At 37.9% G+C, this 18,425-nt stretch overlaps 1 protein-coding gene across 1 annotated transcript in view; it reads left to right on the top strand.

Moving 5' to 3' along the window:
• Positions 1-18,425, top strand: part of ADAMTSL1 (ADAMTS like 1) — a 998,876-nt gene that overhangs the window by 296,570 nt on the left and 683,881 nt on the right. The window contains exon 2 of the mRNA XM_077148079.1: positions 1,716-1,835. Coding sequence (XP_077004194.1) covers positions 1,716-1,835 — 120 coding nt within the window. The remainder of the gene's footprint in view (positions 1-1,715; positions 1,836-18,425) is intronic.

Genomic DNA, 18,425 nt, shown 5'->3' with positions numbered 1-18,425 from the left:
AGGGGACCTGAAATAATGACTGAAGAGAAGTGGCCAGAGAGATTGGAGGAAAACCGAAGATGGAGTATCAAGGAAGCCGGTGGGAGAGAATGTCTCAATATGGAGACAACAGTAACGTGTATGTCTGAAAAGCCTAATGAAATGGAGGTGATTGTTAGATATGACCATGGGTAGAATCTTTAGTCAAGTCAATAAGAACAATTTTGGTAAACTTTTAAGGCATAGTTCAGTTTGCAGTGGGTTAGGAAATGAGTGGAGGATTGGAAAAAAAGAAATGAGTGAAAGAGGAAGAATGAAAACATTGAGCATTAACGACTTGTTCAGGAACTTCCCTGTGGAAGAGGAAGGTAGAGACAGGGGCAAACCTAAATGTGTCCATAAATTCAAGGGCAAATTTTGTGTTTTGACTTTGGTATTTGAGAGAAAAATAAGGCCACATTAAAATATCAAAAGAACCAGGGAGAGAAGGGATAAGAATAGGGAGAGTGATGTCCACTGAGAGAAGGTGGAAGTTGACCTGTTGGAGGTTTGAAGGGTGGAGAACAGGAGGTAAAGTTTTTTAAGTAAATATGAAAGAGAGTAGGCAACATCAAGGGGTCATTTGAATTAATTACGGTGACAGATTTTCACTGCTATGTGATGATCCACAAGCCCAGATGTATGATTCAATTAGTCTGGCTTTGAGGTTTGTTCAAAATGTAAGGTATGGTGGGTTTAGGTGTCCCTGAGGTTTCTCAGCAGCGTCTGGCAAACAGAAATGCCCAGCTGGTGGCTGCTCTGTCTCTCATCCCTGACAGAAGTTTCTAGGTACCTGGAGGGAGTCTTGGGATCAAAGGCACATTTTGTAGGCTATAAGAAAAGTCCTGTTGGAAGTCTCCATGGTCAAAGGCCTGGTCTCTAAGCCCTGGTGTTTGGCAGAGGGCCTGGTGATGGCAGCTGGGTGAATTGATTATTCTTTGAACTTGAATTTTTATAGGACTGACTTAATAATCTGTTCCCCACCAGAGGGTCCTAGAGTAACTTAGGAGCAAAATGACATAATAAAAAGTTAAGGGTTTTGGAGTCAGACCTATATTTGTGTGCTGATTTCAATATTCACTAACTTGTCAAATTCCTAAAACCCTTTGTACCTCTAGTTCCTAATTTGTAAAGTGTGTCTAATAACAGACGCCTCTCAAGGCTGTTGCAAGATAACATGTGTGAAGAATCTGGTATGTCATAAGCCCTCCATGAAAGTTCTCTAATACCTTCTTCCGGAGTAGCTAAAGGGCATCTGGTTCTAAGGCACTTGAATAATCCAGGAAGTCAGTTCTGGGCCTAGGCCAGAAGCTCCTTATCTGCTAGATACCTAACAGGACATCGGTTGCACCCAACTTTGTCTAGGGGTGGAGTCCCAATGGGTCCAAGATCCTTCTCTGGAATGAAGCTGGCCACCCTGGGTCTGCCCATGAAGCTTAACCTACAATCTCCAAATTTTGACATTGTTCATCCGTCAATTAAGAGGCGCCAACTTAGCTGGGGACTTTCCTGTCATCTATCAGAGGAGCCACATGCCAGAATATCCTAGTGGCTCTTGCATTAATATGTATTTGCATGTGTTTTGATTGCTCTAATCAGGCTTGAAATGAATCCAAGAGGTTTCTGCAACTCAGAGACACTAATTTCTCCCTCCCAGGTTCTTTCGGAGGCTTAACTCAGCTATTTTATCTCTGTAGGCATGTGGAGACCAAAGCCAAGGGGCTGTTTTCCTGCGGGAATTTACACTGATTCGAAGAGAGAGCCTTCATGAAGATTTCCTGTCTGACCTCTTGAATAGTCACAAAACTGAAGACACGGTACCGTGCCTTTTCTTTTTATTTGTAGAAACCCAGAGGTCTATTCCCTGGTTGTGGTGTGTTGTGGTGGTTGTTTTCAGCAAATCTGAAGAGGATTTGATTTTAACAAATCTGAGAGGTATTCTCTCATATCCAGGAGAAAAGAGGAAGAAGCAAATTGATAGGACAGTGGTGGACAAACAATATAGTACAAAGGCAATTTTCTAAATTTTCCATGTCTGGCAAGCTTTAAACATTTACTCCAGTTAAAGTTTGTTTGAGGCAGCATGAGGTGGATTCATATCAAATAACTGATGTTTTGCCAGCAAGCCTGAACTTGAAATGGTAATAATTTAAGTGAGTGAAGAAAAAAGATTTATATGTAAAGCCCAAATTGTTTTAAGGGTCAGTGGAAATTCTACCATCTTCCTATCCTTGCTTCTCTGTGGATATTTTTACTTCAAAGCATTAGTCATTTTTATTTTATGAAAGTCTGTTTCTCTGGTAGTGGTTTTAAAAAAAAAGTTGAAGTCTGGAAAACAAGTCCTCAAGTGAAAACAAGTAGTATAGTTGACTGGAGATGTAAGTTCTTGCAAGACAAACTGTGATGTGTAATTTGTACTTTATTGTGAGAGTTGAGTCAACTACTTTTCAGAGTTCTAAGTGCGGGTCTGTATGCAGTGATGACCTTGATGAGCTCAGGAGCACTCAGACTGGAATTAGAGGATGCCATGTGCATAAGCTGATGGTGTTTCTTGTTGAATCATGAAGTGGTAGGATCACAGAAAATAGTGCCTTACAATAAGCAAACACATAAGTGCTGTATTTCTACCTCCTCTACCCTGCCTCCTCACTGCCATCTCTCAACATTGTATTTGTGGACTGTTGCTTCACAAATTTCTTTTCCAAACCCTGAGTAAATCTCTGTCAGGAGCCACTTACAGGACACTGTCTCTGTCGCAGACATGCACAGCTTTCTCAATGCTTGTGCTCCATTGTGCACAGGAACACTGGTGGATTCTCCCCAGGAAACCTTTAATTAATTTTCGCATGGTTCTTAGGTTGTTTTACTCTCAGTAAGTTCTGAAAAATGTAGACCCTGCCTTTCAAACTTGCATCATTTGCTCAGGTTTTCTTGATGACCTTCTGTGGTGGATGCATCATTGCTGCCTCCGTATTATTATTCTTGCCTGTGGAAGGTATTGTGGGGTTACTTTAAAATTTCATCCCATTTGATGTTATGCCAAACCTGAAATGTGCTAACTCATTTTGGGTCCAGTTTTGCAAAGTCCTGACAATTGCTATGTGGATTACTTCATAAGCAAATATAATTATTATGTTATTTACACCTTAAAGGGAGCTGATTAATGCAAACTAATTATGGACTCAATGTGATTCTTAGAGTAGCTCCACTAAAAGAAGAGAATTCTTGTCATTTGGCAAGCATGAAGGCTGTCAAGAGCATTGCATTTTTTTTACCTAGTATGACATTAATTTCCATCATAGTGAAAACTTGAAACGTGCGTGCTGCCTCATTTCTCACATGCTCTGAGGTTGTAAGTAATTGAGGGGGTGAAAGCATTTGATCAGAAAGAGGAATACCTACCCACAAAGGCATCAGAGCTGGGGTTATATAAAAACATGTAAGGAAAAGAAAAAGATCAAAGCTCCCTAAATACCAGAAGGTAACTCAACCCCAGAGTAACGTTTGTGAAATTATAATAGCTTCTATGGAAGGTGTGTCCCTATACCTGAGGATATTTGGCCCATGGGATAGAAAACTTTAAAAGTGTAATTTTTATTTTCTAAATCAACATTAAAGATGAATCAGCCTAATCTCCATGTTTGTCGAAGGAGAAGAGTTCAAGCCTGAGTGGCTGCTGGCATCAGTGGCCAAAAACAGCGGAAATCCTTTCATGCCCATTATTTATGAGTGTCCGTCACGTTGGGAGGAGGCTTCTCCTCAAAGGAATGGGAGAGTCATCAACAAGAAACCTTCCTGGAATAGGTCACAAAAACCACTCCATAAAGGCAGGTGGGTGAGAGAGGAAAAATGGTTGAGCAATAGAACTTGTTTCTACAATTCTAACTCATCTTAAGTAAGTTCTCTCTGGTAGCCCTCGGACATGTGTGCACATATTTTGCCTCCTCTTCAAATGAGTAGCTCTGCTCTTTGAGGCCAGGATCCAGGTTGATTTCTGCCACCTTCCTTAAGCAACCCGCCTGACACTTGCACATGAAAAGCACTCTGTGGATTTGTAGAAGAATACCCACCAATGCTTTCTTTCTGGTTTCCTGTTGTTAGCATTTTAGATCGAAAACCCTGTGAGAATTTGATCACAGAATATTCGTGTCAAACACTTCTACCTGTGAAGTGTTTGTGTTAAAATAGTGTAACTGACTTTGGTGTTTAATGAGGTGATAAAAGAATATTCGAAATCATCTTCCTTCTCTGTTTCACACCAGCATATAGACTTAGAATACATAAGGCGACTTCAGGGGTGTTTGCCAACTGGATATTTGTAGTTGTAGAAATAACGTACTTATCCTCAGTATGTATCATATTTTGGGCAGAAACAACATTAACTGGGGGCGACACCATGTCATACTTGTGTTACCTGACAAAGGCGGTAGATTTTCTGCCCTGTGTTTTCAATGACCAATTCCTTCATTCTAGGCACAAAGCAAGAGATCAGATGGCCTGTAGCCCCCAAAAATCTGTCTCCCCAAATTGCATAATTCTGATTGTTTGACTGTATCAAAAGATGAGTGGTTTTGGGATAATGAACACAATGTCCACAGATGATGTAACTAGAAGTGATCTAATTATCAAGCATGCGCAGATGGATTATATGTTTAGTTACTGAACGTATGTGAGAAAATGGTGGCCTTAATATGATGATGGACATGATTCTTAATGTTATAATGAGGTATACAATGTTTTTTATGTTATAAAATTTTTTTATATTATGAACCTTTACTTACAGGTAAAGGTTTAAGCTACTGCGCATGTTAGGCGGGTCATTTTGGTTAGATCCAGTCTCGGTTATCAAGATAACTTGGGACTTGGGGTGGGTTACTTCTGGGCTGATGCAAGACTCTTTATTAATAAATATTAGGGGCTGTCCTTAGTGATTACAAGACTTGAAAGTCAAAAAACTGGATAAAATGGATACAAGTGAAGGTCACAAGGTTTTTATAATTACAAGGGCACAAGATAAAGGCTATACAATCATTATCAGAAATCTAGGCAGCTGGATTACAGTTCAGAGATTTCAGGTATTTCCCTCTGTCTACTTTAATATACCAGAAAATAAAAAGGAATATCTATATAATGATTCAGTAATCATAATCATCCTTTAAATCCTAACGTCTCTATTACACTTGTGCTAACCTCTTTCTACATCTGTAATTTTTCTGGTCTCATGCACTTTCTTTACTAGGCTCCATTTCTCTTCCTCTCATATAATTTTTGAAAACCAGACCGCCTGCTAATTCTGAAGTATTTGTGGAATTCCTTCATCTAGAAGCTTAGTTTATTTTGGTCATTTTTGACCTTCAAGTGACACTTCCTCAACCCCCCTCAACCAGGCAGATTGGCATGAATTGACTTTTACATTGCATTAGAAAAACTTTCTAGCCAGCTTCCTCTCAAAGGGCTAACTCCATTCACCACACTCTGAAAAGCAATTTAAGTGAGCCATTTGTCTAGAATCCACAGCAGGCAAAGAAACTTCTAATCATTGCCTGCAACTCTCCATGTATGTAATTTGCATTGTTGTGGGGAAGAAATAGGATGTTTGTCAAAGGCTGTTATTCATTATTCATTGGGGGCTAGTTTGAGTTGTCAGCCGGATACAGAATCAGGATAATAATTAACATGATATTCACTACCGAATGACAGAATGGTTTTTCCCCTTCAGTATATAATTAGTGCAAACCTCATTTGCCTGTAGCTTTGTAGTTCAGAGAACAGTTATTTCAGCCACCACTGTAACTTGGTAGAAAAGAGAAGTTATTTAAATATTTTCACCAATTGAGGTGTAAATATTTAATTACTGGCGAAATAGGAGTGCCTTTTGTGGAATAAAGGTGAGCTTTCAGGAGAGGAGCCTCAGAAATTCTATCTAATCACTGGGTGTGAAAAGATAGAATCAGTTTTTAGGTCAATTCAATAATTTGCTGAAGTTCAACTAGAGCAGCAAATGCAATTTATTAAAAATGGTTCTGCTTTAACTAAATTATTTTTTCTCCCTCAGTTTGATGTGGGGTGAGGAGTTGTGGTGTAAGGGTGAACTGGAATATTAATCTAACCAACCCATACATACTTAAGTAAAATGGAATAAAGCTATTTCTCTGTGTTCTGGAGATGCTTCTACCTGCTCCCAGGGTGAGGAAATATTAGAATGTGAGAGCTAACACCCGACGATAGCAACTTAAATTTGTCTAATTATACTTCTCCGATGGCTACCATTTCAGAGTATGGAGCAGGCATAAGTACGAGGAAGGTCAACAGCATTCCTTTACTAAGGCATTCAAGGCTTATTCCTATTTAGCCTTTCAGGTTCTAAGATCACATCATGCTCTTTTATGCCTCCATTAATAAATCAGTCACAAAGAGGAAACCTGGATGGCTAATAAGCATGTAAAGAGATGCACAATCTTAATAGTCATCAGGGATTTGCAAATTAAAACGACGAGGAGATGGCATTCCACAACCAACAGATTGGCAAACAATTTAAAGATCTGATAAAGGTTAGTTCAGTGAGGAAGGAATGTAATGAGAAACACTCCTTTACTGCTGGTGGGAGAGTAAGTTGGTCTAACCACTTTAAAGAGCCATTTGGCAATGTCTATAAAGTTGAATATGCGCGTGTTCTACACCCCTGCAATTTTACTGTGAAAATATACCCTAGAGAAACACTCATAAATATGGTCAGCGAAGTATTGAATATGATTGCTTAAAATGGAAAGAAAATCTTAAATATCCAAAGATAAATAAATAAATAACTTATGGTTTATTCATATACTAAAATGCTCTGCAATCAATTTAGGTAATTAGATCTACATGTATTAATAGAGATAAATCTGAAAAAAAATGTTGAGGGGGAAAATGATACCATTTTAAAATATGATACAATTTATATCCATTTTTAAATCACATTACTAGATATTGTTTATATCTAGTAACAAAGGTCTAAAAATGTGAGAAAAATATGTTCCAAGTTTTTAATATTGGAAGGGGAGGAATGGAGCGAGAGGAATTAGATTGGGGAGGCAGACACAGTACGCTTTAACCACATTTATAGTATTTTACTTTTCTTTTTTAAAAAAAGAGAAAGTGGCAGAACATTAATAATGTTGGAATGGCTTGTGACTACATGAATGTTTGCTCTATTGTTCACTGTACTTTTTGTGATTGAAATATTTCATAATGCATGCACAATAAAACGGGACAGTGTTTGACACATAACACAAAATTAATGCTAACTGTTTTTATTAGCAGTGATTAAAATGGCAAGTCATTGAAATATAAATTGACAAAGCTCAATGCCCAAGATTTACTATACACGCTATTCACATCTTGTCTTACAATATGATTAAAGAAGAGTCAAAAACATGGAAGCAGGATGCGAGATCATGAGGCTCCCTATCAGTTCATGAACTACAACTCTAGTAAATAATGTCAGAATGATGAATTTCAGTATTTAAGCAGAGGGACTAATTTTTTTGGGACTTGACCTTTAGAATTAACTGAAAAACCATTATCTTTCAAGAAAAACCAGATTTTTTTCTTTATCAAATTCTAACTTCCTCAGAGCTTATAGTTTCTATCTATTGTTTATGAGATGTCCACCATTTGTGAGGATTGTGTCATTTACTCCAAACAACCAATACAGATCAAGATTAATTATCTAAAAGACATTGGAAGTAATAAAATGTGAAGCACTAAAAATCCCAAGGCTGACACAAGTAGATTTTTAATATCAAACAAACTCAGTAGGAAACATAACTATGTTAAAAAATTAGCCCTAGTGGTAAAGACATAAATGAGACCTGTGAATTTTATGACTGTTTGAGTGCATTTTCATGTTTCACTTGTATAATTGAGGCCCTATTCCAAAGAGAATTTTGTCTATAATGATGACATCTCAATACTAAGTAAATTCTTACCAGACACTAACTTCTTTTCCTTTAAATTAATATTTAGATTCTTGAGACAATTTCCACATATAGGGATCCTTAAGTAAACGAGTGCACTCCGAAATGAATGTCAAACATCTTTAGTTAAAGTTATAATTGTAAGGAACCGAATATTTGCTGATTTAACTTGGAAGATTGATAATAAAATAATTAATAATAAAATAAGCATAAGCTAAATCTATGGACTGCTAATTTAAATTATGCCTCAGAAAATCACTTGGAGCAGTAAAGAATCATATATTGCTTCCTTGTACTAAATGCCCTTAACAGAAAGAGCTAGTTCACTTCATGGAGAGATAGATTTCTTTCAAGTGAGTTCTTTAGTAGTTTATAAGGTAGAGCTTATTCTGTGAGCCTATGTGAGGCATTTACAAACTTATCTTCGATAGGCTGTTAGGACTTTTCATTGTGCACGCAGGCTCTGCCCCTCAGGAGTTGCAGCCAGCCACAGAGGGGTGACTGGCGACTCCTTCAGTGGTTGGCCAAGACCATTTGGCACCATAGGTCTGCACAGAGAGGGGTGGAATAGGATTCTCCTGGTCAGAGGACAGCCTGATGGAATAGTGTGACTGAGAGTCAAATTTCTATCATCAGATTTTAAGAAAACAAGAGAGCACACTCAGCGTCATGAGCAGAGGCAAAGTTTCCCTTCAATGCAGCATACCTTTTCATAGGTTATTTTTTTGGATCTTTGGATATGTGTAGATACGATGCTGTTTTAGAATAGGTGCTATCTCAGAGCAGGTGGAAATTTCTGCCTTTAAACTGAGTTTGTAGTTAGGTTGAGCAATTGAAACAAAACAATATAAAGACAATTGTTTACTAGACTGATATTATTGAATAGATGTCATTTTTTTTTAGTGGGGGGTGGGGGTACATGGTCTTGGAATGGAACCCAGACCTCCCGCCTGGAAGGCAAGCATTCTAACCACTGAGCTACCTGTGCACCCAGATGTCATTTTTTAAATGTTAATTTGAAAATCCTACATCCCATTTTCACTGGTTGTTAATAGCAACTTTTAAGTAAAAAGAATAATGCCTTTTTTGTCAATTTAAAGAAATAATAGCATCATAACTCAATAGAAAGTTTTGGAAAAGAGCACATTTTAGCTTTCCTTTGTGTTATTAAGTTCTAGCTCAACTTGATGACAAAGAGGAAAATGAATAATGAAAAAGAAGAAAGATTTGTGTTACACACACACACACATATATATAACTATTAAGAGAAAATGTCTGTGTCTATAGTTAAATTGTATTATCACAACAGGGTTTGTGTGGTCAGATTGGGCCCTTAAAATAAAAATGTTCTAGCAGCCTTTTTCAAAAAAATTTATTTATTTATTAATTAAAAAAATTAACAACAAACGAACATGAACATTAACATATGATCATTCTGTTCTACATATATAATCAGTAATTCACAATATCATCACAGCCCTTAAATGCTTTGTTTCTTATTTGATATTTAATGGAAACCATATTTTTCACAATTGCTATTTGATGTACTTTAAAATTTTCTATTCAAATGCCACTTGTATGTCAAAACAATTTTGTTTTTCTGGAAAGTCAGGTCTTCATAACTACGGGAGACCCAGCTTCCTCCCCATTCTCAGTGTACACCCTCTGGCTGCCCATTCCTTCTACGTATACCTTTGCCAACATACTATTCCTAAAGCTTCTCTTTGTGCTTCTCACAATGGGGACCTCTATGTCAAAGCCATTAAAGTTTCTGGAAGGTCATGTTCCTCATGCACAGTTTAACATCAGAATCCCTTAGTTTGGCCCCTGCTTATCTCTAACCATGTTTCTGACAACTTCCATGTTGGCCTGTTTGCTTCAACTTGCTGAGACACTCTTTGATCCTGTATGAAATGATTGGTTCGTGTTTTGCTCATAGGGGCTCCTCTGCTGGGAATGTCTTCCCTTGCTGTTCTCTAGGCCTTCCTTTTCCAGCCCAATCCAAGTCCCACCTGCTCCAGAAGGCTGGCCCTCATGCTGGTCCTCAGAGTGGTTGTTTGCCTTTCAACTTCTGTAGCGCCCGCTGTCTGGACTCCTGGAACCAGCCTGTGCTCCACCTCTCAGCTGCCCAGAAGGCCCTGCACAGATGCAGAGGCCTGGCCCAGGTCTCAGGGCAATCTGGTGTCACCTTCTAACCCATAAGAATGCTCTGTCGAAATGGGAGTGTTAGTACAAATTTGGTAAAAGAAAGAAGAATGTTGAGACCTCATAAGGTAGGACATGGGTTGAGGGGCTAAGAAGAGAGGGGGTGAAAAAGGCAAAGTAAAGGTTTGGTTGGAGGTACGGTGCACAGAGTGGTGAAAACTGCAGACCCAGAATTAATTCTTGGCCCTTGTTTCAAGGATGTTGTCCACCTGTAGCAGCATCCTGCTGAGGATAGTACTGTCCTACCTTGTATCACCATTTTTCTTTTCCTGCACAGGGACCATTTATCTGGGCAAAACTTTCAAACAAGGCCTATGTTTTGCAATACTTCATTTTCCCAGCATGTAGAATAGAAACTTAAGCAAAGTAGTAATGATAACAATAATATCAACAACAGTGATGAGAATAACAATAATCATTTAGTGAATACCTCTTCCTTTTTAAATGATAAAAATGATGCATATAAGAATATTAATTCAACTGAGAAACCATCTACTGAGCATCTACTCTGTTTAGCACACGACTCTAGAAATTACCAGAGGATATAAAGATGAGTTAAACAATCTTTGCACTCGTTAGATCATTAATATTTTGTTCCTCAGAATATTTTTTTTTTTATTTGTAGGTAAGCTCACTAGGGTGATGGCGTGTGCTTTGATTGTAAATATCATTGGTTTTGGATACATAACCCTTTTAATAAGAAAAGCTTCAGAAACTGCACCTGACTTTGTTTTTGTTTTTCATTTAAGGGGCTGAACTTGATTATTTGTGAAGCAGTTTTAAAGGAGCTGATAAAAACACAAAATTTCAGATGAACCTTATTTTAGTTTGCAATTATATTCCCACATAGAATTATTGCTTTGCACACTCCATTGCTTTTTCATGGATTTGAGTGTTGATATATGTACATTCAGATGGCTGTTTGCCTACAGTTTAAAAGTGCAATTTAATAGATTGATTTCAAAGTGTGACTACTTACCATTGCTGGTTAGCATTTCAAGCTTCTATGGGAACTATTGATCTTTATGTATTACATATGTCCCAAAGTATGAATGAGTGAGTGTGTGGAAAGCATACATAGGTTGCTAAGTTAAGTAAGTTGCTGAAAACTATGATACTCTTTGCTGAACATCAGTTTGGTATAATTCTTGTGAAGGGTGGAAAAAACAGGACTTAGCTTTTGAATACCCTACCTTCTTGGCAACTCAAAATATATGTATATGATGCTGATTGGCTTAGAAGTTTGTGTCCCTTGGTGGTGTTTTGGCCGTGTGACTGAAAACCCCCAAATAGTGACACACGCATAGAAGTTTATTTCTCTCTCATGTAAAAGAGGATATACAGAGGTAGAGATTTCAGGGCTAGTGTGGTCAAAAGTACTAGAGCCTTAGTTATTACATCAACATTCTAGGTAGTGGGAAGGAGGAAAAAGATGGTAAAAGTCATATACCAGTTGGCTCATAAAAGACTTCCCAGATCCTTCCACCCAGTATTTCCTTTTATATCTGGTTGGCAAGGGTTAGTCACATAGCCATGCCTAGGCATTGTTTATCTTGGGCAGCCCTATATCTAGTTAAGGAAGAAGGGAAAATAGATGTTGGAATGAGCAGCTGATAGTCTCTGCCACAGTGGTATTTGAAATGAAACAATAATTAAATTAAATCTCCAAAGTTTATATACTGAATACAAATTTCATCTCCCAGTGAGGTCAAGATTTTGGGGGATGGTGTAAATGTTCTGCAATTAGATACTAAAAGCCACTGAATTATACACTTTAAAAGGTTGAATTTTATGGTATGTGAAATATATCTCAATTTAAACAAAGATAATCCTGTAATCTATAACAGTTAATTTGAAGAGAAGAAGACAAAGTCACAAAAATCTTTCTTCAGAATGTAAGGAGCATAGCTCAAAACAGAGAGTGAAGGCTTTCACAACAGCTTTATATGAGGGAAATGCCCCAATACTATTACCCTATTCCTGATGTTGGAGTGTTTGGGAGAGGGTTGGAAAACTGATTGAACAAGGAGCAACTGGTGGCAACAGTGATGGCAAGCATTTGTTATCTGTCAAATACTGGCAAAGTTAGTTACATATATGGTATTCATAATGGCAGACACTTGAGGTAATCTCAAGATAACCATATGAGAAAACTGAGCCCAGGTTGGTTAATGCCCACATCCAAGTTAACACCCTTTGTAAGTAGTGACCTTGGGTTCAAATCCAGGTGGTCTGGCTCCAGCATCCATGCTTCTAAGGACTACCCTATACTATCCAGACATCGAAGTAGGAGCCACGAACTGCCCTTTACAGACAAGGAACCTGAGGCAGAACAAGGTTAAATCTCTGGCTCTAAAGGTCAAATAGTACAGATAGTAAGAAGTGGGCTGTGAGCTCAAAGCCAGATCTGGCTGATTCCAAATCCTTTAGTTCCTGTTGTGTCACTGTCTGCCAAGTAATCAAACTTGCAGACTTTCTCTTGCTATCAGAGGTGCTCTTCTGATTTGGAGGAGAAAGTCATCCCCTTTTGTGGATTTTGTGATTTTTTTTAAGAGAAAGTTAAAATTAAATTAGGTTGTGGTCTTTAAAGTGATTTATGAAGTAGGACCGTACATCTTCTGCCTGAGGATTGCATCACTCATTTTTACCTTTAAATGCTCTCTTGGTCTAATTAGGATCTTACCATTATAGGCCCCTCCCACCTACTGCCAACCCCCTAACTGAAGATTTCCCATTTTAAAACTAAGGCAATGAGACAAATTTCTTTTCCTCTAGCTCATCCCATATGGTCTTGGTAAGTATATGGCTTCCTTTTGACAGGTGCATTAGTCAGGGTTCTCTAGAGAAACAGAACCAACAGAAGATATCTGTAAATATGCGATTTAAAGTGTCTCACATAACCATGGGGATTCAAGAGTCCCAAATCCATAGGGCATGCCACGAGGCTGGCAATGAAGCTGAAGAGTCTAGATGAACCCCACTGGGGAGGTTGCCTGGTTGAAGCAGCGAAAATTCTCTCTTCTCCCTTAAAAATCTTCAACTGAGTGGATCAAATCCAACTGATCCAATTCTCTCATTTGTGAGAGACACCCCGTTAGTTGATCGTAGATGTAATCAGCCACAGCTGCAATCAGCTGACTGATGATTCACTATACCAGCCTTCTTGTTTATCAACCAGCCACAAAATATTCTTGCAGTAACGGTTAGGCCAGTGCTTGCCTGACCAGAAAACTGTGCACCATCACCTGGTCAAGTTGACACCTGAACCCAACCATCACAACAGGCATAGCATCTAGTTTTTTAAAAAATTGGATAGAAGTTATTCGCAGTTTTCTAACCGTTTAGGGTATAGAGGTTTATCGCACTCTTGTTGTTCTATTTAAACAAGGTAGATCAAAGCTTGGGCAGTCCTGTCTTGGAATAGAAATATTCTTTTTCAGAATGCATGTACACAGAGCTGTTCTGTATATAATCAGTGTATATGAAATGCACAACACACTTTAAAATTTGGAGTAATTCACACAGCCATAGAAGTATAAAAGTGACTGGAATTTAAATGATCACTGTATTATGCCTATGAAGGCTGAATGTTTTGGAGTACTTATGTATCTGATTCTGCATCATTTTCCTTATTTCTTTGATTGTGTTAGGGAATACATTAGGATGAAACATGGCCAATATACTGACAAAAATCACATATAGCCACATGTGATCTCAGTAGAGATGTTACAGCAGATGGTTTTAATGGGAAGCCAGTAATCCTTACCTGGCTTCCTAAAGTTTGATGAATATCCATTATTTCCAAAGGGACAAAACTGCTCTTGCATGTTTTAAAATGTACTTTTAAAAAAATTCGTAATTGTGACTGCCCAAATACAGATCTGCTAGACATAAATGTCACAATCACACTTAAAAAATGACTGTTGAGCTTTTGTAATCAAATTTAATTTATATGTTACACTTCCCCCCCTCCATTTGTCCTGATTTAGGAAGTTAATTTAATTCCTTACAAGTAAATTTAGTTCAAATTAGTGATTTAGGTACAGGATTCTTTCTCTGGTGTATTCCTCCTCCCCATTCCCTGAGGAGTTTATGTAAAAGCCACCCCAGAGAAGACTGGAAAGGTGTTTGGTTATGGCCTCTCCTGTTACTTATTTCTCTGGTCTTCAACATAGGTGATATTTAGTGATCTCTCAGCAGGCAAACTGGAGTTGGGGAAAGGCAACTTCGACCTTCTGCCAGTGCTGACAGGGCTCCAGTTCCTTGCTACTAATTCCCAGCCAAGGGGCAGCCTCATCTATCAGATCCCTGGTGGGAACTGTCCATGCCTTGCCCATCTGATGAAGCATTATCAGCCGTGAACAACCTGACTTATAGGACACCATTTTCTCTTCCTCTTAAAATCACTGTACTCCACTGAAATCCAAAGCATAGATCAGATGCCTCTCCAGGGTCAAGAGAAATCAGAGATGAGGGTCTGGATGTGTGAGTTTAAAGGCTCTCGCCCTTTATTCATAGGTCCTGAAACTTGTGCTCTTTGTTTCAGGATGGCATGGAGGAATTTTCTCTGATACCTTTTGTCCCCTTTTTCCTCTAAGAAAACATGGACCCCATGTTTTCTTCTCTGAGATCCCCAAGCTTAAAATTTAAAGTAGGAGTTTTTCCTACAAGCAAGTCCCTTTCTGGCTGGTGAGAAGGAAGGGCATGCAGTTTTCAGATGTGTCAACATATTGAATTCTTCTTCTACACTCCCCCCCCCAGCATCAGTAGAGGGGCCTCTAGGTGAGTGTAGTACTTGGGGGAGGAGGGTTGGTCCATGGGGAAAAAAAAAGGTTATATCTACTCTCAAATTTTTAAAAAATCTTTTACCTGAACCTCAGCATTTGAATTTATAACTTAGTAAATCAATGTACTTATTCTCTGACCTATTCTGATAATCCTTCATGGGGCTAACAGTGACTCCTATATCTTATAGAATTAATGAAAAAAAAAAATCAGTCTATATCCCAAATGATTTTTCCACCACACTAACTTCTATGCCACACTCAGTAATTATGTGAAAAAGAATAAACTAGATCTTACTTACAGATTGGGTAAATTAGGGCATAATTTTGATGTTCCAGTTATAATTTTGAAGATTCTTGTACTGCTGAATTTCTGTAATTTTAAATCTGCAGTATGGACTATACACAATACACTATGGTGCATGATAAGCACAAGTTAATTAAATACCTTCGCTAGGGAGAAAAAGGTATAATTGTGTTTAAAAAAAATATGATATGTTTGTTTTTCAGATGGGATTTGGTCATAGAATAAATTCACCTTGTTGTCTGGCTTCCCAGTGCTGTCTAAAAGAGGGAAAGCTTACTTCATCATCCAACACATAATTCCCAAACATAACAGATGTTGACAGAAGTGACAAGCATTTGATTTTGTTTGAATAAGTCCAAAGTTTCACTAGCTGCATTCATCTCTTATTCTCCGAATAACCATGCAAACGTACATTGTTAATGGTCTCCCCTGCATTTCATGACGTTTGCAATAGGAAGATGATCTGTAAAATATATGTTGGAAATATCCTGAATCAGGAATTTGGAATTCTGTTATCTAGTCAGGTTTACTGCACACTGGTCATGGAACAAGAATATCCTTGAGACTTAATTTTGCAATTGTATCATAGGGGTACTACTTCTCGCCAGGAAAGTAGACTTTGCATTTCATCAGCCCCTTTGACACATCTGTTTGGGAAGTTTTTCTTGCATTATTTATTGTGGATGATGCTGACAAAAGCTGCTTAGGAGTTCATAAGATAACAGTTTTAAAACTAATCTCTATGTAGTTTGGGTTTGGGGTTGCATTTCATAGTTTATAAAGCCCTTATGCCTGCATCTAATCATTTTGTCTTCTTGGTAGTACTGGGAAGTAATTATTGTCACCATGTTGGGCAGTGGTGTCTGCTAATTGTTGCACAGCACATACATACATGTATATATATTATTGGTGATTGAAAGATGGCTATCTAGTTCCCATAACTGGCGAATGGTGGAAACAGGGTCCAGACTCAAGACTTTTGACTATAAATCTCATATCCAACTCTGGAATATTTCAACTGCAAGATGTCATTTACCTAGAGCAGCAGAAGTCATTCCTTGGAGAGGAAAAGGGTTTTTGAGTCAGTATGCTGTCTTTCCATCAACAGCTGTTATGCAGTGTTCCCAGTAACGATTTCACATTTGGAGCCTTGCAGGAATTAAATAGCTTCTCTCTGTCAATGGAGATTTCTAGGGAAACAGGGAAACTCTCATCATCTTCTGTTTTCTAGTATTTCATCTCAGTGGAGTCCATTCCTCATTAAATAGTGATCAAATCATGGTCTTCATTTTTATCCTCAGGGCCTTTAAAAGGTAACTTCCATTTAACGTGTTATTTCTATGTCAAAAACCATCAGAATCTAAACAAATTACAAAAGTTCAAACATAACATGTTCATAAATTGGGGGGTATTCTAAGTCTTTAAATGGATTATTTAAAGGTGTAAATAGTTTAAATGTCTATTATTTTTAATAAAATAACTGGAATCTTAGAAGAGAATTTGGCAGATGCTTGTATATTCTAAGGATTGGAAAGATCTCACTAAGCAAAATAGAAAACCTAGAAGTCACAAAGAAAAGAAGTCACAAATTTGACTATATAATTGTTTTTTAGTTCTGTATGTTACAAATACTATCACTAAAATTAGAAGAACTTGTAAAAATCGACAGAATGAAACTTACAGTACAGGAGCAAAGAGTATAAACGGTTTGCAGAAGAAGAAATGCAAATTAATTAAAATGAAAATTTAATTAAATTAATCAAAACCTATGAAAGGTGCTAACCTCACTAGTAATCAGGGGATTGAAAATTAAAAGGAAGTACAGTTTTATATACAGAAGCATGGCAAAAATTAAAAAGACTCGTAATATACTGTGCTGGTAATATTGTAAGGAAGTGGGCACTCTCACATATTGCTAGTGGATATTAATTTCTCCAGTGATTTTTGGAAATAATACAAGCTGGTATTCTAAAATTAATAATGAACAAAAAGAGCTCTATACGGTTTGATCCAGCCATCCCAACTCTGACCATCTATTTTACAAAAATGTAAACACCAATCATTTTTCTATGACAGGGTTATGGGCACTGTAGAGTATGCAAAATATATGAAAAAGCTATTCATTCATTCTTGCAACTAGGTGCAAGGCAACACAAGTATAAACAAAATATCCTTGTCTTGAAAAAAGAAATCCTAGAAGAACTCACAAGCCTGTTTAACAGGGATATAAATAGTTGGTGCACCTGCCACCCCCACCCCCCACTCCCCAACCCCAACATACAAATTCATGTGAAAGCTGCTAGTTGACTGAGCTTCTCTTTCCCACTGAGCCAGGGCATTCTTCAGATTCCCTCTCAAACCAAGTCACGAGCAGCCACTAGGAATTGATTGGCATTGGCATTCATTCTGAAGTAGAATTTAAAAGGTGTTAGAAATTCATATTATACTGAGCTGTTCTCTCTGACTTGTCAGTTGGGTCTTCTCATTGATAAATGAAACCATGAACTATACAAGTGACCTTTCATGAGAGGATATTTGGAAACATAGCTACCTTTATTAAGCTGTGCTGTAGCAGGTGAATTTGACTTTTTCTGGATGAGTAAGGGAACCAATGGGTGAAAATCAAAGGAAGACAGCTTTTTTGTGTGAACTTAAGACTTAAGTTTAAGGGAAAATATTCCACCAATTAGAGCTGCTCCCTGAAGTAGTGAATTCCTTCTTGCCAAAGCTATTCAAATGGATTCTGCTTCCAAACCATGAGGGATATTGTGGAGGAGATTCATGGGTTAACCCCCTTGGTACCTTTGCTATTCCTTGAACATAGTTTTTAGCATTTATTTCATTGTATTGTGGTTATTTGTTTACCTGTTTTTCTCTCCTGTTAGATGATGGTGATTGATTCGTTGAACACTAAGCAGCACTGAGTGCTGTATGCATTTTTTTTCATGTAATAGTCTTAACAAGAGTACAGAACAGAAATTACCCGCATTTGACAAGTGAGGGAACTGAGGCTTAGGTCACTACGTTAGCAGCTTCGTGCTCTTTTCCACTGCGCAATGTACAGCTTCTTGAAGTAGTACGTGGCTGAAAGATGTTCAGATGCGAATGGTGATGGGCTTGAGTAAACGGGAAAAGTTGTCTCTTCAGTAAACC

This window comes from Tamandua tetradactyla, chromosome 2 (genome assembly GCF_023851605.1).
Source record: "Tamandua tetradactyla isolate mTamTet1 chromosome 2, mTamTet1.pri, whole genome shotgun sequence".
Taxonomy (NCBI): Eukaryota; Metazoa; Chordata; class Mammalia; order Pilosa; family Myrmecophagidae; genus Tamandua; species Tamandua tetradactyla.
The sequence above is the reverse complement of the archived record's forward strand: the minus strand, read 5'-3'. Positions and strand labels throughout refer to the sequence as shown.